A 25839-nucleotide genomic window follows, 5' to 3' on the forward strand; every position below is an offset into this window, starting at 1 on the left:
ATTTAAGTGTTCCGGTACATTTTACTAACCCGTCGGATGTATTTCTCCATCATCAAAGCAGCATTTGGCTCATTAGAAACAAAAATTACTATTTTATAGAAGGAAAGCACATAAACATCCTTAAGTACAAATCGTGGCCCTGAAAGCTCGAGGAAAAAACGTCAACAAACTTTAACGGCCGAAACGAATTCCGGTTCTTCCAAAGGAAAGTTAATAAACTTTGCGTTTCGCAATAAGCTTGTTTGACACGATAAAACATAAAATATGATTACGAAATTAGTTGTAGCAAAACACCATTAGGATTTTTAACGAGGAAGAAAAATTAGCAACACTTCCATACCATTATACCAGCACATCTAATTTTTGAAATAGGTATTCTTTTAGGTGGCCATATACAGTTATACGAAAGGTGAATTTTTATATGTGTGAGAGCTCCAAAACATTCTAGTTACTAAAAAAGGTCGGAGACACTGCATGTACTCTGGACTTTCTTATTTTATAAAATACACCCTGAATATTATCGCATAGATAGATAGATAGGTAGATGGTTTATTGACTACTTTACAATATCATTGTTTGTAGCAAGTCTAACAAAGGAAAAAAAATTGAATATATGTAAGTATATGCTAACATAAAATTGTATATAACGTCATAATATACTAAATCTAGATATACAATGTATATAACTTCACAAAAACAGATATATATATATATACATATATATATATATATATATATATATATATATATATATATATATATATATATATATATATATATATATATATATATATATATATATATATATATATATATATATATAGAGAGAGAGAGAGAGAGAGAGAGCACAGAACAATCATTAAAATACAATCAATGCACAACGCCCCGCAACACGTCATTACCGATATTTTGTTCAAAAAATTCACCAACGCTATAATAGCTCTTACTTGGAAGAACTTTTAATTTTATATTTAAAATGTTTTTCGTTTAAAAGTTTAAAAGATTTTGGCAATGCGTTATAAAGCTTTATATAAGGAGAGTTTTGTTTTGATTTCTGCATCCTGTATCTCGGAAGCACGAGATTATTTGCGCTCCGGGTGTCATACCTATGAGAATCAGAACCCCTCGGCAAACTATCGGTCTTGGAGTGTATCTCAAGAACACTTTGAAATATAAATATACATGGAACCGTCATTATTTTATGTTTAATAAACAATGGCTTACAGTGTGTTAAAATTTGAATTTGTATTTATCCGTAGTGCCTTTTTTTGTATCCTAAATATTTTAATGGCATAAGAGGAGTTACCCCACAGTATGGTGGCACAGTTTATACACGAGTGAAATAAACCAAAGTAAGTTGACTTCAATACATCAAAACTCACCATTCTGCGAAGTTGACGCAAAAGAAAATAAATATTTAAAAGATTTTTACTTTGCTCACCAATGTGTTCTGACCAATTCGGAGTGTCATCCAAGGTAACGCCCCAAATCTTGCATCCCCTGCCACAAGTCAACCACTGCTACTAGACACTAATAAATTCTTCGTTTCAGCTTCATTAAGTTGTAGATTATTTGCTGAAAATCATGCTTTGGCCTTAGATAAAGTATATGTTTCAATATTACTCAGGGTAGTGATGTTCGTGTTTGAATTAATAAACGTTGTGTCGTCAGCAAACAGCAGAATTTCAGTATCAGGGATCATGTACTGGCAAATTTCATTTATGTATATAATAAAAAGGAGGGGTCCCAGAACGGAGCCCTAAAGTACTCCAAACTCAATGCAAGCAAATCAGATTTATTGTTCTTTACGCTTAGAAACCGTTGTCTATCTGTTAAATAGGACTTAAAAAGTTTAAGTGAAACATCACGCACTCCATAAAATTCAAGCTTGCTCAAGAGAATCTGATGAGAAACACAAGAAACACAGTCTTTGAGAAGTCGCAATTTGAAATCATCAAGTGTTCTTCCCTTTTCAGGCCCCCGACTATATCCTCCACCACCCTCAACAAAGCTCTAGTTGTGGAGAACTTGCTTCTGAAACCAAACTGGACAGAGTCAAGTAATTGATTTACTTCAACAAATTTATACAGCCTCCCTTTTAACAGGATTTCAAAAACTTAAGAGAAAACAACAATGATAGAGATAGGACGATAATTATCGGCCATCTGAGGGTCTCCGTTTTTAAATATTGGCGTTACTTTACAAATTTTAAAAATACTTTTGAATATTCCTTCAGTAAAACAACGATTTATCAAACTAGTTAATGGTTCCACCAAAATATCCGTGGTCTCCTTGAGTATTCAAGTCAAGTCAAATGCATCAAGGGCCGATGAATCCTTAAGTTCATTATTGTTAAAAAATTTCTTCAGGGGTCATAGGTATTGGTATTAAAGGGGGGCGCCCTCGCGGGCGTCCAAACACTTAGGCCACCAGATGGGCCCGTTGTGCCCCCAGGGCGCTCTAGAGGGCGTCCAGAATGCCGCCCCTCCTGTAGAAGGTCAGCAACTCCTTTAGCCCAATACCGTGCACTGAGTCCGGATCGATCAGGGCCGTTCCGAAGACTCCCAATCTTGCCCATGTCAAGGCAGTCGGCATGTCGGTGAGCAGATGATACGGGGTCTCCTCCCCTTCCATGCACCACCTACACTCCGGGTTGTCTCCAATGCCTAGCAAGCAAAGATGCCTCCTAAGCCTGCAATGTCCTGTGTAGGCCCCTGTTAGTGCTCTACACTCCCTTCTGGGCAGTCTAAGCAGCTCCCTGGTCCGAGGAAGGGCGGGCCCATCCATCATAAGCCTCGCCTGCCTCCTTCCCGGAGCAACTCTCCAGCCCCCCGCGGCCCGGTCTCTCGATCAGGCTTCGAGAGCTCCACGCCTCACACACGGGGCGATCCCCAAGCGGGGCTCTGGCCCTATATGCCTATGCGAGGAGCCCTCCCTGGCTAAGGCGTCCGCTGCCTCATTGCCCCGGATACCGGTGTGACCCGGGACCCAGACCAACGTGACCTTTCTCTCCTCAGCCTCAGGGGTCAAAGGAAACTAGTAAAAAGAACAATCTGGTGCCCTCAAACCATTTAAAAAACAAGAGCTGCCCAATTTTGAATTTGGAACATTTCTTATGATATTATTTGCAATTCCACTAAAATACTTATTAAAGTGACCTGGTAATAAAGTTGCCCCAACAGAGTGCCTGTCTTGATTATTTCTGTTTAGTTCGAAATTAACTAATCACCATACGTATAATGTCATGTACCTAAGTCCAACAAATCTTTAATCTTATGAGAAAAAAATTACTGATGCCGTAAAATTAATAATAATAATAATAAATAGACCTATTGTAATTGCAGAATAATTACAATTAACGAAGTTGAAGCAGTACCTTCCATCTAAACAACAAATCTACAGTGTCAAAAAATATAAAACAATATAGCAAAAAAAGAGTCATCGAATAAAGTAAAAAGAAAAAAAAACGATCGTACTATCTTGCATAGAAGAAGCCGGAATCATACAGATATCGTGTAGAATAATAAGCAATAGGATTGGGTTCCAGTTTGTGATCCAGTTTGAGAACAGTTTATAGATTTTTTCATCATGATATTTAAGTCGAATGTCAGTTTCCGATCGGCCTCATCGGTCGGTTTGAATGATAAATACAATTGCGTATAGTTTCTGTAACATTTTTTTTCTATAATGGACTCCCAATTACTTTATTTTGGATGGACTTTATGCCTATTATCAAATATCGGGTGAATATTATGTATGTTAATTAATACAATTAAATTATTATTAATTAATAAAAAAACTCCCTAGTTTTATAACTTTATTGGATTTGGCATTAAATAATTGACAATTTAATATTTTCCTACTGTAATAACGCCATAATATATTTGGTAAGTTTTGTTATCAGCTTGTCATGATATTCAAGCTTCTCCAAAGGGAAAATATCAGGGAAAATTTACCCACTTCGATTTACAAATTGAAATTGAGCTTAATTTTATTTTTGAGAGCTCCAGTACCACGGAAAAGCTAGTAACCAAATTTCACAGTCGTACTATAACATTATTACAATAGAAAATTGGTTAACTGTAATTTAGTTGGGAAAGTAGACATATCCCAATTGGAGAACCTTATACAAAGTCCCCTTAATTTTTTAATGTCAAATTAGATTAAATAAATATATAAATTAGAAATATATACCTTCTACGATTTTTTTTATATTAAGTACAATCTAGTTAATTATCCATAAAAAGTTTCAAGTCTTTTCCATTTACTGTGAAATTCTTAGCTTCCATTGATTTTCTTTTTTTAAGATCTTTCCCAGGGTGAGGTCCAATGCTTCCCTAGGTCTTCCTCTCTTCCCTTTCCCTTACATTTTGTTTAGCAAACTCATTTAACAGGTACACTGCTACCTAATCTCAGTAAATAGCCACAACATCCAAGTTGTTTTTTTTACATTTTATACATATTTATATGTAGTTCTACTATAATTTCATCTTTAGTTAGTTATGTTACTTGTCCGCGCCTAAAGCCTAAACCTTTAAAATTTTAAACAGTGTAAGTGCGAACATGTACAAGTGACATGGACAAATACTTTTTTATTTTTTTTTGTTTTTTTATTATTTTTGATTTTTTATTTGATAATTTACACTTATTACAAATTATATTGGATACATAAACAAAAAACACTTGTTTTCAAAAAAAAATCCATCAAAAGAAGTTTTTCTTAAAACAAACAGTTAAACTATGCCAATTTCTAAAAAAAGTAAAAAGCTCCTAAAACAAATCATCGAACAATAAGAGAAAACGTTTATTCAAACATACATGTTTCTTAGGTTTAAGGGTTGTAGACACCGGGAACCTTCTAGAATATCAGAAACAAGGCTTTCTTTAATAATAGATGTGGTTTTTATAAATACAATCTAAGTGATTCTGGGGTGTTAGATTTAAATATTTCATACCATTGTTTGGATTTTATAATTACCTTGCAATAATTCAAATTATCAGTCCATCGATTTTTTCTACATGGCCTTAAACAAAATTGACAACATTGACAATAAAGTAACTTTTGTGAATGAGTGTATTTTGGCTTTATTGGATAGAGACGCCACTTTAAAACATTAAAAAGAAATAAAAATTATTTCTACCTGCGTGGATAACGGAAAATATCAAATTGACGGAAAAACTAAGAAATCGAGCTTTAAAAACGTTTAAGCTTATAAAATTTTTGCTCACTATCAATATTATAAACAACTCCGAAATACGCTGCAAAAAAAGGGTATCTGCATCATAAATTTCAAATTTGCGAAGGAGAGAGTTTTATTTATTTAATATAACCAAGTCTAAAGAAAATATTCTACTAAATATTTTGCGAAATTCCAATGATCTGAATTAGTTTTTTATAAACTCTGTAGAAAATAACAGACCAAGAGTTAATCAATTTGTACGAGAACAATAAATTATAAAATGTTGATCAAGAGCTAGATTTTACATTGACTGCAGAAGATGAAATATTTGACATAATAGAAAATATTAAATCTAAGGTAATATTTATGGAGTTCGACGGCAGGATCACTTGTCTCCATACATAGCTCTTTCGAGTTGGTTTAACATGTGCAATACGTTTAGGTTAATTAATTAGGTATAAATTTCCTGAATATCTTTTTTACTAAATCACTTTTCGGACAGATATTCATGACCTGAATCTAATTGCCCTTCTCGATTTAACAATATCAACCTAAACTTTTAAAAACCGATATAAAAAATATCTTCTTTTATCCCTATAATTTTTATATCGGAAAAAAACACTCTGCGGTTTACCCTCTCTTTTTCTTTCTACAATTTCTCTTTTGATTTAATGATTAATGTATTATAAACTCTGCGAAATATATTTAATTTTGTTTATTCGATACTTTTTTTGTTGTTCTTAGGGTAATTTGGTTTGCATTAAATTGAGGCGTGAACAGTGGAAAACACCGCAGAAGTCTAAAAATTTATGTTACATATAGAACTCTTTTTCTGTCTTAGCGAGAGAAGATTTTCGTTGAAAATGCATAGTTTCACCCACCATCTACACTGAAAAAAGCAGAAACAGTCAAGAAAATGCACGTGCTTTGACAAATCAGTCAACCGCGGTTAAACTGCTAAAAAAGTTGTGCTAATAACAATTCCGAACCGATAAATCTTTAAAGATTACGTCTCGATATGCTCCAATTACGTCGATTGAAATACGTGGGAATCCAACCAAGATCTTTGGCACAAAATAATGTAAATTTGATGCAACTTTTTGTCACCTATGTTTTTAACTCTGGACTGTTATTGTTTCACTGATTCCGACTAAATTCATAATCTTCGTGGTTAATTTTATTTGACTTATTATGTAGATAATATTTCGAAATATTGTGATTCAATGGGGCTAACAGAAATAAGACCTCAGTAATGGATACAATGGAGTATGATTGTGATGATTGATGATGATGATATTTTAACAATAAAATTAATGAGTAAATACCTATTAGGCAGTTTCATCCTACTAATTTAGAATTATTACACTTATACACAAATATCATTACATAGTGGCGCTATCCATCTAGGCTGCTCTTTTGCCAATAATTAATTAATTAATAATACTAAAAAATATATAAAATAAAAATAATATAATGAAACAACAAACCTGGAATCCAGGATGTCCCTCTGTAATATAAAGATTTGATGGTATACTGCGTAAGTTAGTTGGAACTATAGTGGCCTATTGTTGATATAATAGTTCTCCATTAAAAATAGCCTCTGTCCACTGAACTACAACGTCTTTTATTGTTCCTTTTGAATTTCCCTCGATTTGTAATTTCATAAATAATAAATAAATAAATAAATAAATAAATAAAGAATGTCATTCACGTGCTACGCCATAAATATTTTAAGACTTTCAACGTCTAAGTCTGGTCTAATTATGGAAAAAAGGCTGCAATAATATGACGGTAGGATTGGCTTTGTAATATTTTTGTGCCTTCCAGCATTCTTTTAGGGCGAGCTTCTATTCCGACTAGAGGTATGATGGAATTCCGAAGGTATTACAATTAATTGCGAAAGCGGTGCACACCCTTATGCAACCAGAATTGATTTGAAGGACATGTCATCCAAAGAAGAATCACAAATTATCACATTTATAAATATAAAATAATCTTCATTTAACAGTAATTTAATATTTAGGATAACACATGATATTGAAAATATATGTTTTTTATATCTTTTATTTTTATTTAAATACCTTTGGTTCTCAGAAAATTTTCATTTCGTGAGAACGTTTTCAATTCATTTATAATACATCATCACTTATATTTTCTGTCTACATCAACAAGTTCGGTGTTATAAATACAGACCTCATGGAAAAAGAAGATCTAGAAATAGATTCATTCCGTAACAGCCACATTAAGCCCAATGTTAGAATAGAATATGAAAAAGAACAAGATTACATCGGAAATTTCAAGTTTATCGGACAAAACCTACTTCTAAGAAACATTTATTTATTAGTATATTAAAGTACGAAACACTGTTTTTTAACAAAAAATGAGTTGAAATTAGATACATCATTACATTTTAAATCACTTATTGTTTCTACAGGGGTTAAGAAGAAAGAGTGGAGACAACTTTATTACATGTTTCGCATTTGTTGAAATAATGACTATCTTATCAGCACCGACCAGAAGAAATGAACAGAATCCGCATCCAGATCAGTGCCAATGTGGTTTACTTTGGTATTTGTTTCAGTTCGAATAAGTTTCAATTGTGTATATCACTTGATAAAAATATACCCCAGCCACTGAGTGACATGAGGGCTGACATTCAGAATTGACAGACGTCAAAACACCATGGGTGGATAATCTGTCTGGATAAGTTGTCCCTATGCATATATATAGAAATGTTAACATAGGATTGTTAAACAAGTGAAGAAAGATGTGTTGAAAATCTCATATCTGAATCAAAATTGAATCCTAGGTTTCCACGCAAATCGCTCATCTTTAATGCAGTATAATTAAATTGAATTTATCTCTATTGGCACCAAATAAACTTATATTTTTTTCCAATAAGTACCAATTTGAGTGCTTCGGAAACCTTTGTCCCCCAGTCCTTTGCCCTAAATCTTCATTTTTCATATCTACTGCTTCGTATACTTTATTGGGTGGAAACGACAATTAAATTTGAAGATCATCAGCGTATTCAGGAAAATTTATGATATCACAGAACAGCACAGCACAGATTTCTGCTGCTTTCTTTTAAAATAATTACAAAAAAGTTAACGAAGCCTCTCACATACCATAAAAACTTTACTTTGGTGCACTGCAGTTGACAATTTATTATCTGCAGCCCTGAGTACATCATCAAATTTACCCATACCTCCCCACCCCCCTATTTTGCAGTTAGTACTGATTTTAACGTTCAATGCAACTTCCATTTTTCACGTGGGATTTGGTGATTTGCGAGGTATCAGTCAACCTCTAGTAAGTCCGGCAGGTATCAATATTAATAGCAAAACTAAGCACCAAAATTTAGATTCAATACCACTAGATTTTATGAAGTCGATCATTTCCCTAATGTGTCTCCATGCACTCCATGCACTTCACTGCACTTCATACCAAAATTTCAAATCCCCTTGGTGACAATGCTGAAGTCTTCCATATCAGGGAAGGTTTTTTCATGTTTAAATGTTCACAATCGAAAAAATATGCATTATTAGAGCTCTGAAAATAAACTTTGTCAATTTGAGACAAATAAACAAAGCAGAAGATCGGTTAAAGTGTGTTGCGGTATTTGGAGAAAATTTTATTGCCAATATTTTATGAAGACTATTTAACAGCAGTGCTATTTTTGGATTTATTAAGAAATAATATTGAGCCTCCTATTTGGAATACGATTCCTGAAATTTCATTTGGCAAGATTAATTAAGTAAAATTAAAATTAATTAAATAAAATTAAAATTATTAAATGAATTTACATTTATTCATTTATTTATTTTCTAAACAAGAATTTTTATAATATTTAACGGTATTTGAAATATACAGCAATTTCCTAAAAAATATATTATAAGCGCTTTCTGAATTAACCTAGAAAGCTAAGAAAAATCGTCAATGAAATACGTGGGTGATGTTCGTATATATCGTTGGACTTGTTTTTTAAGGGTGCTATCCGAAATTGCATAAAAATACAGGGTGTTTGATTAAACAAAATGAGTGAAGCAAAATTTGGGTGAAATATGGAAACACCGAGTATTTCATAAAAATATTTCAATTTCTAATACCGTTTGAGGAAAATGTTTTAGAAAAGCAACTTAATAAAAATCTTTCCAGCAAAAAGGAATTTGAAAATATAATAAAATATGTGGTGCCTTGTACAATTACTTATAACCCGATATAATGTAAATATTTAGTTAAAATACCTCTATGGGTACATTAATTATGCAACCATTTGGCCTCAGCTTGGCTAAATTTATTGGATATGCTGTGAATAGTTTCGTAAACACAATTAAATGAGAAAATCAATTGATGATATAAAATTGACAAGCAATTAACTTGCACTTTTTACTCGAAATACGCGAAACAAACGAAGCGCAAAATTACGAAACGTTATTTGGAAATTTGTTTACCAAAACGTTAACGGCTTAGTTACGGATTAAGAATGGTTTCATCAAATTTATTTGGAAAATTTGGGAATAAATGATACGGATTTTTTCGTGCAGAATTCAACTGATGTGATTGGAGATTTTCATTCTTGAGTGATTCTATTTATTTATTTATTATTAATTCAACTTACAGACACAAGACCTAATAACAAATTGTAATTGCTTTTAAATTAACCTAACTACTTAGGATATACTGAAATAGATACTCTATCAGAAAGAGATATACCTATACGAGGTGTGTTCAAAAAGTAACCAAAACTTCTGAAGAAATTGCATGCCACAAACCAATAGAGATACCGACGTCTTCAGACACTTCCCTAATAGTGATTTGACGATCTTTCAACCCATTTTGTTTCACTTCTTCAACAGCTTGTACCACTTTTCTTTTTGCTCAAAGTGGATTCAACATATGCCATTGTCAATATTTCAAGTGTTTTGCAGCATTTCTTACATAAAGTTTTATGCAAATTCTTTTTTTATTATTTTTTTACAACAGAAAATCTCCGATTACACAAAACACGTCTAACACTTCTGTCTCACAAAAATAACTAAACATACAAACTGCCCACATATCTTAGGGGCATATGTACCAGCATAACAAAAAAAATATATCGAAGATTGAATGTACGTAGCCCGCCCAATTACAAAAGTCACTTTAATTTTTGAACACACCACGTATACCCAGGAAATCGTTCAATTAAAATAATTCGATTACATTGGTAACATTCCCGAATAAGTGTTCGATTAATTTTATTTTCTATTATGAAATTAGGGAAGTAAACCGCAGAGCCAAGGACGTACACCGTAATTCCTATTTTAAGAATAATTCCTCCAAATTCCGCGGAATTTATTTTAATTTCTTTCCCTTGATGAATGACTTAGTACAGTTACAAAATTAGGGTATAAATAGTGAAATTCATATCTTTTTATACAGGATACTCCGTAATTAATGCGCTAAAAAGCAATTCAATTCGGTATTTTCACAATTTTTTTTTATTTGTCAACATTAATTGTGCCATTTCCACAATTATTCCGTTTTAAAATAACTGCCAAAGATCTTTTATTTTGATTAATGAACGAATGTGTTCATTTCTAATCCATAGCTTAATTATTGTTAATGAACTCTTTTTGGTCCAGCTGTTTACTGGAAAAAAACAAGACAAATTATCTCGAAAAAGAATGTTTTATGAAACGAAATATAAGTTTTTTGCTTAGAAATGGTCAGGTGGCTGTGAATCTTATATCTTTTGACAGCAAACTTCAATTGGATTAATACGCTGATATTCACTTTGTTTATGGATTGTGTAATGGAAATGGACATGCAGTAGTTGATGAATATCGTCGACGCTTTCCCACTCGTAGAGTGCCTTGTAGAACTGTTTTTAGCAATATTCATCGATGTTTGAGAGAAACAGGCAAGTTTCCTACACCTACTTCTTGAACGTATTTCAAAGTTCAACGGGAACTTGCTCGAGAAGAGGCAATACTTAATACGATTGATGCTAAACTTTCTACCAGTGTCCGAAGAATAAGTAATATATTTAACGTAGGCCGGTTTGTATCCGTACCACATATTACCTGTACAAGCTTTGAAACCTGCTTCGCTACGCTTCAAGACTTTAATTTAGTCGCTGGACATTGAGAAATTTGGATTTGTCGGATAATGTTATTTAGTGATGAAGCCTCATTTACCATAGCACCAAGAATTCACATTGTTGGGCACTTTAGAATCGACGACAATCTCGCGAATCCCAATTTCAATATAGGTTTTCATTGAATATTTGGTGTGGCATTATTGTGGCAACCTCTCATAGCGATTCGTTATTTACGTTTAAATGAAAATAATCTTCCAATATTACTTGATGATGTTCCTCTTGATGTAAGACAACGAATGTGTGTTCAGTGCGATAACGCATTTCATCACTTTGGTCGACAAGTAACAGAATTTCTTACTCAAAATTACGCAAACAGGTGGACTGAAAGAGGTTCAGCAGTTCGTTGGCCAGCAAGGTCACCTGACCTTAATCCCTTTGATTGCTTTTATGGGGAAGACTGAAAACTTTAGTTCATGCAGGAAGCATTGAAAGCAGAGAACAAATGGTAGCTAGAATTATGGATGCCGCAGAAACTATTCGTGCTTTTCCTGAAACAGCTCAATTCTAAGAAGAACTAGACCATGCATACAGCAACTGGGTGGACATTTGGAACCACTAATGCTTTAAAATGAAATATGAATAAATAAAAAAATATATATAACAAAAAATGAAGATGTTTCTTTTAAATGGTCTTCAAATTTTCAAATGCTTGGAGCTCAGTTAGGGTAGCGTCCCGGGTATATGTTCATTTGAAATTTTTAACTTAACATCACCCCAGCAACACACTCCCAGTCATGTTGTGGGACACTCTGTTTAATAAAATTATAATTCTACTTCAATTCCACAGAATTCAAAGAAATTCTACCTGAATTCCTTCATAGTATACACCATAATTCCACTGCGGTTTACTCCTCTACTAAATACATCTATTTTACTTTGGTATTGATAATAAGATGTAAGCATTTTCATGACCGGGAATTTCAACTGGCAATTAGTTCTAAGTGTGCTTTTGACGGTAAAGGTTCTACAGCTTTTTAAACGCGTTTTATTTGGGACGCTTAGGTAGATCGAACTCAATGTTGCGTTGCCGAAAGTCCGATTGTTCATGATTTTGAAAAGATGCAGTAATTGAGTAATGATTTATATACTGTGCATTTTATAACATTCTATAGGTATTATCGACATAAGTATCGGGTTCTTCTTTTTAGAATATAGTTGGCAAATTTAGGGAATTTTCTTTGAATTTTTTCAACCACTTGTATATACCTAGCACAAAAAGGCGACCAAATTATGCTAGCATGTTCAACATATTCAAGTTTCGACTGCACTTCACTATAAAGAATTTTCAAAGTTCTTTCCGATTCGAATTTTTTTCTATAAGCCTCTCTCTTTTTACCAAATATACAAGGTCATCTTCGTAGTATTTGATTTGATAGTAGCTTTTTTTAATTTATATTAAAAAAAGTGGTCTTTTTCATATGTAAATGACAAAGAGACAAATTCTTAACATCATTTTGCAATATCCTACAATCAATCTATTTTGTCAAATAGGATTGCAATACGAGGCGCTCATCCTTAGATAAGGAAAATAAAAAAATACTTAGTTTAGTGTTGTGATGGTAAATCCGGTGAAAAGCTTTTTCAAAAGTTGAGTGTTAAATCTATCCCTTCCCCACAGATGACCGATCTTTTCGAAAAGCATACCGAAAATCAGAAAACTTTTACTTTGTGCGGTCGCTTAAACTAGCCGTTAAAATGACCTGATTTCAAAACTGGGGCTATTCGAGTTATTTTTAACTTGGCTAGGAATGCTTTACACCAGGAATATTTGTTATGTTGTGGGCCAAACTTCAATGCGCATGTACTTTTCGGGTCAGCCTTTAAAAATAGTATTCTTATCAGATATCAGGTATGAAATAATACGACATAGCATTATTACAATCTACGAAGTTAAACAGCGATACAACAATTAATGAGACACTTGAGCTTCAATTTGGGAAACTAATCCAGTGATTTTTGAATTAGTTCCACTGATACAAAAACTTAAAGAAATTTCCAAATTATCGTCGGTCAACCTTGCACTATGTTTGGATTTATTAACTTTCATCTTTAAAAAGAACGGTTGACATTTAAAAGTAGGTACAGCCAAACGCACAAATCAATCCTCTTCGAGGTATTTTTTGTTGAGAACGCACAATCCCATGCTTTCAAATTCAGATATTAGAAGTGAGTTAGTTTTCTTAAATCTCGATCATCACCATTTGTGCATTGTTGTATTGAAATGTTTTGTAGATTAGTTTTTGTTGGAGTAACAAATAAATTGAAACAGTCTTTCATGTTTCTAAAATCGCTAAATCATATAAGCAACAGTTTCAGACGCAGAGAGCGTTGTGAAATGGCAACTATTACATATGTTGCCCCCCAAATCGTTTTTTTTTCAGAAACTCTTCATAATAGGTGTACAAATTATTACTGTTTTGGTTTTTAAAGTTTTATATTTACATCATTCAAATTGCCTGTAAGGTCGACCAGAAATGCTAACTGCATTTTGAATCAGTCAATTGAGAAAATGATTTATCTTTAAAACCGTTTCAGCATTTTTCCTTTGCCATCTGACTTCACAAAAATGTTACGCCAATGTTACCTTCGTCATGTTCGGCTGACATTTCATCCAAAAACACCCAAAACAACCGGAATCCTTGGAAAAATTGATAATTTTTACTAGCACATTCATAACATTCTGGAGTCGATTGAAAACACCAGTTCTGTTGGTCATCACATTTTTCCACTTTTAATTCAGTTGCTTTCTCTTTCAAAATTCCTATGAAAGCTTTACGTAACCCGACCATACAAGGTGTATCGTAAGCGACTGTAAAAGCAAGCAATTCGTCAGTAACAATGAACGCCTCGAATTAATATAATGAGCTATTTCGGATAGATCGGTGCTCTCTTTTTCTGCTATGGAAAATGATTTGAAACCAGTCATACGGTCAGTTATTATGGTTTTTATCGTTAGCCAACAGTTCGTCTTGACAAACTCATTTCCTCAAATTTATTTTTCTATTCAGGACACAAAACATTGCCAACTTTTAACTTTCTTGATAAATTCTCCTTCGGCAAAAGGTTTCAATGACCGCCCACTTTGAACTAACTCTAAAATTATCTTTCACAACATTATCATGTTTATGAAACATTTGGTGCTGTTTTTCCAAATTTGGGGTAAGCTTTTGGGTTTTGTCGTTTTTTATTTGTTCTGTCAGTGCAGCACAGAATACATACCTCTTTATATTGCGGAAATGGATTCATTACACAGCAAACAAATAGGCTTATCATTGTGCAAAATAAAAAAAGGTATCTTCAGTTTATTTTTCTTTAAACTGGCGACCTTCTGTATCTACTTTTCGTTCGATAAAAAAATATAATTAGTAAGCATTCAATATGCACACAAAGTCACAAGGCAAATTGAGCGTACTGACAATTCGATAGGATATAGTTTGTCGAAGCTATCACCTCGATCGCTCAGACAGAACTGAGCTAAACTCGGGATATTTATCTGCTCATATAGGCAAAATGAAGAATCCAAAATCGTTTAGTGTAGAACAACAAAATTACTAAAAGGATTTTCTTTATTTTACTCGAGGTGCACGATTATAATTCATTGAATGCCAAATCGATAGCCTTTATGTCACACGCTGAACCAGAATATAATTTTTATTTACGATCCTCTGCAGATATTTGTAACCATTGGTATTGTTTCATTTGAAAGTAGTTAAATTGTACTTAAATATACAAAAAGGCACTTCCTGTCGCTTGATGTTGGAAAACTAGAACGCCACTCTCTTGACAGAACAAACCGAAAACAATAGTGTTTTGCAGAGACCGATGAAGTACACATTTTGCATTTATCTCACGCCCTGAATAGTTTAAAATATGTAAAGCCACCGACGTGTTTCAATTATGTACTTTTAACCCACGCTTTACAATGGTACAATTATTTCAATAGAAGCGTTCAATATTAATTACAATTTTATACGTGGATGTAAATTTCTCAGAACTTTTGCGTCTACCCGTATACTAGCGATTAACGATTGTGATGTCAACACCGCATTTTTTTGTGCACTTGTCTTAGATAATAGTTGCTCTCCATGATCATCCGTTGCTAAATGATTTTACCATTTACTTTACTTAAAGTGAAAATTGCTTGATTGCTTTATTTTTATATTGAAAATATCTGTCTCCACTTGAGCATGAAATCGAAGTCACGAACCTGAATTAACTAGATCATGCACTTTTTGTCGATTTACTACTAGCCAGGCCTTTTTCTGTAAATATAACCGCACTCGTTTGTACGCACTAATAAGACAACGATGAAGAAAATTTAGAAGTCGATAATGTATAAAGATATTTTTCTACACACTTCTGTTAAATACCCAATAGTCTAAAATCCGGTTTAAGAACAACACCCCTCATTCTTTTCCGTGATAAAATATTTTTTTTTAATAATAAAACTTATTGATTAATCAAATGAGAAATGATTGACAGTCTATATCTTAGCAAGACTATTTTTAATTAAAAATTGATTAATTTCATTTTTTTTCTTGGTTACCGTCAGTATTTTTCTTTATAAATTTAGTCTCAATCAAAGAAAAAAGTATATAGAAAATGCCATACAATGTTTGACTACCTTTTTTTAGGCAACAATACGTGTCAACCAGGTGTAAACAGGTAATCGGATGTAATGATTTACCCTCATTCTTTTTATTTAAAAATTAAATATGTAAATATACAGAATTTTATTACGAACCCAACGATATATGATTGACTTTCCAAATCGTGGCAAAGCTAATGATTGACACGATCTAAAGTTTCAATAATTTCATGTAAAAATAAAGTGTGACTGCAAGCGCTATATCTTTTTTCATGTACGGCAGAGAAGGATGTACAATAACAGCTGCGCATAAGACTCTTGCCAGAAAGAGAAAGGCGTGTGTTCAGTTCTCTGTGTATAAGACAAAGATAAATATATTCCCGCACTTAAAATTATTTTGGAGGCTTACCGCGTTTACAACGTATATAGTATATACCTATATATATTTATAAATACGGTTTTGTTTACCAACGTGTTCTACTCAGTCTGTTATTTATTAGTGTATTATTGTTTTGATAATTTTCAATAAACAAAAATGAATATGTGTTTTGTATATGGTGAAACATCACAAATTATTGATTTTGACAATAATGTTTTTAGAAATTGTTATTTTAAAATACTATTTCGAAAAGAACGTGGATTTAAGTACGGTAATGTTGTTTTAACCGAAGAATCTATTGGTAATTTAGGTTATTACAGACAATGCTATCACAAAATGACAGCATTACGGACAAAATACGGTGAAGAGTACTTCAAATTTGTTCAAAATTATGAAGTTAGTAAAAATTTTTATAGTTTATGTATTTTTTTTTACAAAAATAATTTAAGTATAAGTAATAAAACGGCTATTAGAGAAAAAGTTAAGTCTACCAATTTCTTACGCAGATTTTACCATCACCATCATGAAAAAAAAATTTCAGCCAATAAAAGTAATGAACAATTTTTGAGAACAGTTAGAAGCTTTAATTCCAACACAATTCCACCTTGCTGGGAATCGTTGAAACAAAAAATTCTACGAACAATATACGTGAATGCCATGTGGCTCAATGCTACTGATCCGTGCTGTGCTCAGCTGCAACCCGAAAATTGTGGATGGTACATAGATGACCAATTAATAAAACCAATAGAGTTCCTTGAAGATCCGACGCCCTTGCAAGTTGATGACATTTTGCAGGCTACAATTGAAGAAAATGACAACGATAATTCTGAATTCGATTTCAATATTGCAATGTCTGATGAATCAGATAATGAATAATTTTTTGTATTATAGTAAGTAATCATAATTTAAGGATAAAAAAATACTTTTATAACGTTTTATAACAATAAAAAATATTTTTTCAACAATTAACTACTTAAATTATTTACACTGACGGCCATGTCAGTGAATTTATTCTTGCTGTTCTGCAAAAATGTACCCAAAAACTAACGGTCGCTGCGCTTCGCTGGTCCAAATCAACTAGTGACTCAAATGCCGTTTACCACACTTGTTACATAGTTTTTTAGTCGAAACAGAGTATCAGTTCGGAATAAAAAAATAGTAATGAGCCTATACTACTGAAGTTTACATGATAATAATAATAATAAAATGTAATTATAAATTTGAGTTAGAAACAATCTAAAGCCAAAAAGTTTTTTGATAAGGTTTTCAGATGATAAACTAAGAAACCATCAGATAAATATTTCTTGCAGAAGAAACTTTAACTGATTGGTTTGAAATAAATCATTACAGATAAGAAAGGAGTATTATAAAAGTAAAAAATAAGTATAAACAAGAAAGTAAAGGCGATTTAATTAAGCTACATAAGGAGTGATGAAATTGAGTGTTATTTCTAGATATATATTTATTATTATAGTTTCGTTTTATTCATCTTCGATTAAGTTTCTTAAGTAATGTAGAAATTCTTTAAATTTTTATATTTTATTCAACGTTTCGATCAATATCACATCACAAAACATCCAAAATTATTGATAAAAATATTAAGTACCTTAAATAAATAAAAATATGAAACAATTGCTACGAATATTATATCCTTGAAGTGTATGTTTATTATTACTTGCTAATAGTTTGTTTGTTTGTTAATTTGTAGTTGTGCTATAATTGATTTGAATTAATTTCTTATATGCCTTTTGTTGCCAATTTTTTGATAATTATTTTCTTAATTCTTAAAATTTAAATTCCTTTAAAACTTAACCCATTTTAGCAAGGTTTTATTTATTTTTAACTGAAGTATTTTAATGAAGTAAAAATGCATTTTTTTGTATTACTGACGGTCATATCAGTGAATCGTGGTGTTGTACAAAAATGTACCCAACAACTAACGGCCGCACAAAAAATATAGTATCCAAAATGTTTGGTAAACTTTATAACTTTATGTATTAAACGCTCGCTCTTCTCGTGCTAAATATAGTCCGGTAGAAATAGACCAAAAAATCGGGCTAGGTTTGCAATAATTCGCATAGAGCTGAAAATTAGTACGGGGCTTAAGTTCATCATTCTAAATGATATGTCAAAAGTCCCCATTGATCCCATGCCTGCTAAAAAAGTTATTCAAGGTCAAAGGTCAAAAAAAACGATTTTTTTGCATTTTTTTCGTAAACGGTAACTGTTATCGCAAAAACTGGAGAAATAAAACATATAGATCAGAAAATTATCTATAAAAAAGATTTCCTTACTTTTTTTGTCCGAGTAACCATTTTACAGATATCTCCAATTTAAACATCATAAATAATAATATACACGTATAAGCTGCACGTCTACACTAATACGCCGCCTACATACGTCATCAAAGATGTAACTTATAACTTTATTCGTAGAATTTATACCTGTTTTTTTTTGTTAACGATCTATGGGAAGTCAGCCGGTCGACTGTTTCTATATACTCTCAGTATTCAATGTTTTTTTGCAGTGAATACACGTTTTCGTTGTTAATATCTCTTATAAAATTTTGTGCTGTTCAATAATTCTTGAAAAATGTCGCAGTTTTGATTTATTTGTAGTAAACCTTTAGCTAAAAGTGAAATTGTTGTTGTTAATCGTGGAATGAAGACTTTAATTGATTCAAGTGTTGAGAGAAATGATGGATACTTTGATTTTCTGGCAGAAAATAAATCTGTGACTATTCATACTCAGTGTCGTAAAACATATACTCGAAATAGTTCTATTGCTGCTGCAATCAAAAGACAGCACGAAATGGAACAAGCCGGTACATCTGGAATAAGTCCACCTCGTACTAGAGCGCGGGTAAGTGAATCTAATTTTTGTTTTAAAAATTTTTGTTTATTTTGCGGTAATAAAGCCAATGAAGAAGCTAAAAAAAGCACAAGATGCTCGACGCAAAATTTATAAAGTTGCTACTCTCTGAGATAACTCAAGGTCCGCCTGACGATGATATAGCAAAATCTGTTATTGCACGCATTGAGTATGAATACGATTTAGTTGCTGCCGACGCTAAGTATCATAGCAATTGTTATAATTCCTATTTGAGACCCAGTAAGGGGGGTAAAATCGGTCGTCCTCAAGACGAATCTACTAATTCAGCGATGGATGAGATTTTTGCTTACATTCAAAATAGTGATGATTGCCAGTGTTCGATGGAAGAGTTAAAAACTGTTTGTAAAATTCCAACTATCGATAACAGAACAATTAAAATACGATTAAAATTAAAGCACGGTAATCAAATTATTATAACTGAAAAACCAGGCAAATTAACACTGATCTGTTTTATCGATAATCAGCACGATATTCTTAGCAAAGCATGGTATAAGGATAAAAAACAAGATAAAAAAGAAGAACAATTTAGGATACTAAAAGATGCGGCAGCAATTATTCGAGAAGATATTCAATCTTTAGTTTTTGATGATAGCAATTACCCCCCATCTAATCGAATGTTTAAAGACATCAACACTGATATACCGGAATCGTTGACTTACTTTTTGGAGCAAATGATTATGACTGCTATTCGGCCAAGGTCTTTCAAATCAAAATTGCAATTAGGTCTCTCAGTTTTCTTTCATCGACGATTTTAATCAAAACGTCTTATACAGATTATTTCTTCCTTGGGAATGTGTGCATCCTATGACGATACTATGCTGTATGAGGCAGCAGCAGTTTTTCATCGTCCACCTCATATTTTGTCACCAGAAACTGGCGCATTCATTCAATATGTTACAGGTAACGCTGATATAAATGTACACACTCTAGATGGATATAGTACACTTCACATTATGGGTATATATATATAGGTCTATTTCTACCGGAAACTTGTGACTCAAATGCCGTTTACTACACAGTTTGGGAGAATTTTTTTTTAGTAGTGATGCAAGCTCTGTTTAGATCACCTATAAAGTCAGAATTAATTGTGTCATTTACCACAGTGGACAAATGTTGACTAACTGTGTTTTCATTTTCCAACGGGGCTGTAAGAAGTCTGTTATTAGTACACATTTGAGATTTTTTTATTCCGGTAACGGTAAGGTATAGGTATATGTATAGCAAGTGTAATTTAAACATAACAAGGTGTTGCGACGTCCAAACAGAAGCTTACTTGAAAATATTTTGGAGAGTTAAAACAACTCCTCTTACGTCGCCCGGTATAATTTAAAGTGTGCGTCACCCGGTATACTTCTAAACATCTTTATTTAGAGGATTTTTATGACATAACTATTCTGTTATTTTGTTAGAAACATTCAGCAACGGAAGTTTCCCTGTTTAAGCATATAAATAGAATAGAATTAAAACTAATGTGTCAAGCAAAAGCACAATACATTGTTAAAACTCATCGTTGAAATGTAAAATGTTATTCAGAAAGTAAACGGAAAGCAGGTTTCTCTAAGTGTCAAGAAGTACAATGTGTGGAATATAAGTTTACAATTGTATGAAGAATTGGCATTTTCAAGATTTTTACCAGAATTCCACAAAGTACACTGCAGTTCTTTATTTATTTCCAATTTCAATTTTCAAAAAAAAATTCAAATATAAAGGGACTTTCATGCGAACATCTCAGTACATTTTTTTAATTTCCCACATTGTAAAGTTATTATTATTAAAGTTATTTAGTATTTACTAAAAAGAATTAGGAAATGAAACTTTTTTCGGGCAATAAACCAATATCTCCCTATTTCTTTTCGCAAATATAAGCGGGAGTTAATAAACTCCCTAATCTTAGTGTAACAAAACAATTTCTTTCTTTCCTACTTTTAAATGCATCCAACATTATATAAACATTATATAACTTACATAAAAATTTGAAAAACATATTTACATACCTTGGTGTTGTTTTCAATAGAAGTACGTATAAATAAGTATAACCCTCTTTAATTACTAATACCTTCCGACTACTCACAGCGTTAAGCTTTTTAATATGAATCATTTCTTTTATTGCCAGTATATATAATTATTATTTCGTGTTAAAATTTTAGTTTCTGTGAAATTAAGTTGATGGTGCGTTGTTGTAAAGCAGTTGATGCGATTTTAATTAATTTATTATTAATGATTTCTCAGAAAATTATTGATATATGGTTTTGCAACATATTTTTGAATATCCCTAGTTAATTACATTATTTAATGATATTTGCTTTTTATTCTAAGACATGTCGGTTCGTTATTTAAGAATGGATTTAATGTTAGTTTCAGAGAAATAATTTTCGAATAAAATTTATTTAATTTTGAAAAAATTCCTTTTTTAAGCTTTCTGATCGCCGAGGTAATTAGAATTAAACTATAAATAACAATATTTTATATTCTCGGCTCATTAAACCGACATGTTTACTAATTTTTATAATAATTATAAATCATACATATTAAAACATATGCTCAAAATGCCCTAATATTGCGCAAGCCTGTATAATTTCTGCAAAATGTTTTAAATAACTCCTATATACTCATTTCACATCAATGCCAAAAATCAAAATACCGGACTTGGAATTAACAACTTACCCAAAGCTGAATGCCCTAAAGCGATCAGTATAACGGCGAATGCTAAACTATTCATGCTCCTATCTTCGTTGGGTTAAATGTGATATTGGCAGCTCGAACATTCCGTCTGGCAGTCATTCCTGAAAAAAAGGTTGTATAGTACGCAGATCCTTGGAGGCATCAAGTTATGGTTTTTAGCAATCCCTTTTCTATGCATTCTAGAGTTAATTTTTGTCTATAATTTAAATTAATTTAAATATTTAATCACTAAGCTACGAAGAAAATGTAAGACCATTTGCAACGTCAAAATCTCTGTCCAGTTTTTGATCAATTATTTGAAATGTTTGGTAGACAATGATCTAGTAGGAGTGCTCTGAGATGGTCGAACTTCCATTATTTCTTATTTGCAGTGCACTGCAGCGTAGACGAATTTTTAGTCTAAGGCTACGAGGCTTATATACTAGACTAAAGCGTTCACCCGTGGGGATTCGTTAGTGATACAACACTTCCGTGCAGAATTTCGATAGCTCTACTTTCAAATCACAGATAAGTTTTACGTACAAGATGGTTACAAGACGATACCTTCATCGTCTGGAATAGACCCGATGAACAGCTACACTGATTTCTCAATCGTCATGATTATTTAGGATGGTCCATTAAATACACGTCTGAGAAAGAGAAAAACTGCGGCCTATCGTTCCTAGATGTCCTAGAAAGTGGAAATAATGCCCCTATCAGCACTTCTGTATATAGGAAACCTACACATACCCGACAGTATTGAGATTATGAATCTAACCATTCTTAATCCACTCTCTGCAAAATAGCAATCGAAATATTCAGTGATGAAGCATTGACCTTTCGGGAATTAAGAAGTATTAAAAAGAATTTGCTTCATAATGGTTACACTCAAAAATATATTGAGAAAATAATCTCGGATTGCAAACGAAAGGCAACAACAGTAGGACGATCTCTGTCTTGACGATCCATATGGACAGAAAACATGAGTCGATAATCGAAAAAATACTAAGTTAAGACGGTATTCAAGTCCGGGACGACATTAAGGAACACACTTTCAAGAATAAAGCGGGAATCATTGACTCAAAAGAAAGATTGTTAAATTTCTGCAAAACGAAAGATATTTCAAAAATTGTAAGGTTTAGGTAAAAGGTCATTTCTTGTATATTCACACCGCACTTGCAGTTGTTTGAAGTCAAAAGAATTCAAAGGTAAAGGAAGTGATACACAGCACTTTAAACTCTTATAATTCGTATATGTTCATGTTTTTAAGAGCTACTCAAGATAAAGAGGCCCTGTCTATGCTGATATTACAGGAACTTACGTAGAATTTAAGGTTTAAATGAACTTGTATCGTTCAACAACTAACTCATCGTTAATAAGTGTCAGTATTTTCTCAAGATTTGTCCAGATTACATTAAATATTAAGCAAAAAACTATAAGTGCAAGTTGGAAGGTGAAATACAGAGATATGCGCTGAAAATCATTCCCTTAGCCAACTGAGGCGCATCAATTTTTACCGTAGTATTGCAACTATATTTTCTAATAGCGTATGTTCTCAACCTCATCTATGATGAAACCTGAAATGGCAAAAGATACCATTACATATTGACAAATGAAGTTAGAAATTTTCTTTCTATTTGACATGTCTATTTGACATGTTGATAGTGTCCCATCACAGAACGAAGATATCCCACCTCTTGAATCATATGTGTGGGGATCCGCAGAAAATAAAGTTTATTAGCATAGCCAATTTATCCTTACTGCTTTGAAATACCCAGATGACGATTATAATAGAGCGTGCACTGCTAGAAACGAGGGTCATATCGAGCAGGTTTGTTGGTTTGTTTATCAAAAAATTAGTTTCCTCGAAATCATTTTTTTTTATTTCTGAATATTTCATAAACAGGTTTTACAAAACTTCTGGATTCCTCCTGAGTAGGCTTTTGCTGACTCGAACGTGCTACCGTTTTGCCAATCATCCTGTTGGCTTCTTCAGAGCTTGACTGAAACTGAATCGCGGTTAAGATTGTTTGGTTGTTTATAGATTTCTATAGACTCTCGGATTTTTCGTTGGTAGAAAAATTGATTACATGCATTGTTTTATCGAATAAAATTTTATATCCGGTTTCGTGATTGTGTTCGGCAACTACTGATGAGTTTATTTGTCTTAGTCTTAAGGCTCTTTCATGTTCTTTGAGCCTAGTTGATATTTTTCGTCCGGTATCTTCAATGCATTCTTTGCCGGATATGCGTGGATGCTGTAAATTAATGGCATCTCAAATGGAATTTTGTCTTTGATCGAAGATGTTGAGAGATTTTTGGACAAGTGGTAAATATGGTTTTGAAGTTACATTTCTTTAGAACTTTTGATATGTCGTCAGTGACGTATTGAATTTAAGGAAGGACCACAATTTCAAGTATACTAATGCTTCCGGTCTCATTGCTATTGGAAGGTTGTGGTGAAGTGTATTTTATGATGGAACGCTTAATATCCTTAATGTTGATGTTACTAGAGAGATAAGGTGTTTTAATTCTGGGTTCAGTGACTTAGCGGCTCTGTAAAGAAGAGAGTTGATAAGCGATGATTTTTGGGCCGAGTGGTGATATGACCATGCGTAGGTTGTCTGTAAACACAATGACCCAATGTTTGGTCTGATTTTTTATTGATTAGAATTTCTAATAATGGGAGGTTACTACTAATATCCAATTCTATGTTAAAACGTATGTTAGGGTGTATAAAGTTCAAATGTCTTAGAAAATCTACTAGGGATTCTTGACCATGAGGCCAAATAACAAAAGTTTCATCGACATAGCGTTTCCATAATTTTGGTTTTAGTTGAAAGTGGTCGAGATCTTTCTTCTCAAAGGCTTCCATAAATATGACTGACAGGATAATAGAACAGGTTCCTGACATTTGTTCAAAAATTGGACCGTTATAAGAAAAATATGTTCCAGACAGGCATTTTTCAATTAAGGTGAAATTTTGGGTTTTAATATACCTGAAATGATGTTGACAGTTTCGGTAATATCAACTTTGGTAAAGAAGGATTCTATATCGAAACTAACTAGAATATCTTGTGTATATCACGTAATACTTTTTAATTGTTCAATGAAGTAAAAGGAATTAAGTACGAAACTATCAATTTTCACTGTAAAGGATTTTAATAAGCAAGATAGATATTTTGCTAGAAAATATGTTGGAAAACCAATGGCGCTGACAATAGGCCGAAGGGGTAATCCTGGTTTGTGAATTTTTGGGAGTCCGTAGAGACGAGGAATTTCAGCTGTTTTGTAAAAATTGTTTTGAAAAATGTCATAAACAGCTAAGACAAAATGTAAAGGCAAATGTTTTGTTTTTATACCTAATCCAATAAACGCAGCAAAGGGTCTCAATATATAATGAATGCCCCTATACGTTAAACATTAACTAAACCTACCTTGCTCACGGAAACAAAGAATAAACTGACATACAGAGTATTTGATTTTAAAAAGCACAACGCGTTTTTGGGACACCCTGTAAAAAATGTGGAGCATGGGTGTAGCTCCACATTTTTTACAGCTTGTCGCATAATGGGAACAAACCTGTGTTATTATTCGGTATATTCTGCAATAAAAAATCATTCCCTAGGTCGCATAAATCTGGCACAGGTGCTTTACAGGAAGCAAATACCTTCTTTCGCCACGGAACGCATGGAATTACAAATTTCCGCTCGTCTAATTGTCTATAATAGTTTGACTTCAGGCAGCAGACAAACAATCGATAAAGAATGTTGTAAAATTTCTTTTATTACTTCGTCCAATAAATCAAACGCGAAGACGTTACGTTCATGTGGCCGGACATTCCCCGGAAATTGTTAAATCTTCAACTCACGCCGCGCACAGGATAAAAGTTAACTTGTTATAATTTTCGTAACTTTCATTCTCGTTATCCGTTACAAAGCATTAACTTTATAGTTGGGTGCTTCTGAGGAAATTTTAAAATATTATAATAAAA

The 25839-nt window shown here is 32.6% G+C and overlaps 1 protein-coding gene across 3 annotated transcripts in view; it reads right to left on the reverse strand.

The window, feature by feature from the left end:
* The window catches only part of LOC132701001 (cadherin-89D), a 267876-nt gene that overhangs the window by 187738 nt on the left and 54299 nt on the right, over positions 1 to 25839 (reverse strand). For all 3 annotated transcript variants that reach the window (XM_060668612.1, XM_060668611.1, XM_060668610.1), the window contains exon 2: positions 21849 to 21967. In XM_060668612.1, the coding sequence (XP_060524595.1) occupies positions 21849 to 21903 (55 nt within the window). In that variant the 5' untranslated portion in view covers positions 21904 to 21967. The remainder of the gene's footprint in view (positions 1 to 21848; positions 21968 to 25839) is intronic.

Source organism: Cylas formicarius, unplaced genomic scaffold (genome assembly GCF_029955315.1).
Source record: "Cylas formicarius isolate icCylForm1 unplaced genomic scaffold, icCylForm1.1 PGA_scaffold_4__25_contigs__length_36172078, whole genome shotgun sequence".
In the NCBI taxonomy this organism is placed as follows: Eukaryota; Metazoa; Arthropoda; class Insecta; order Coleoptera; family Brentidae; genus Cylas; species Cylas formicarius.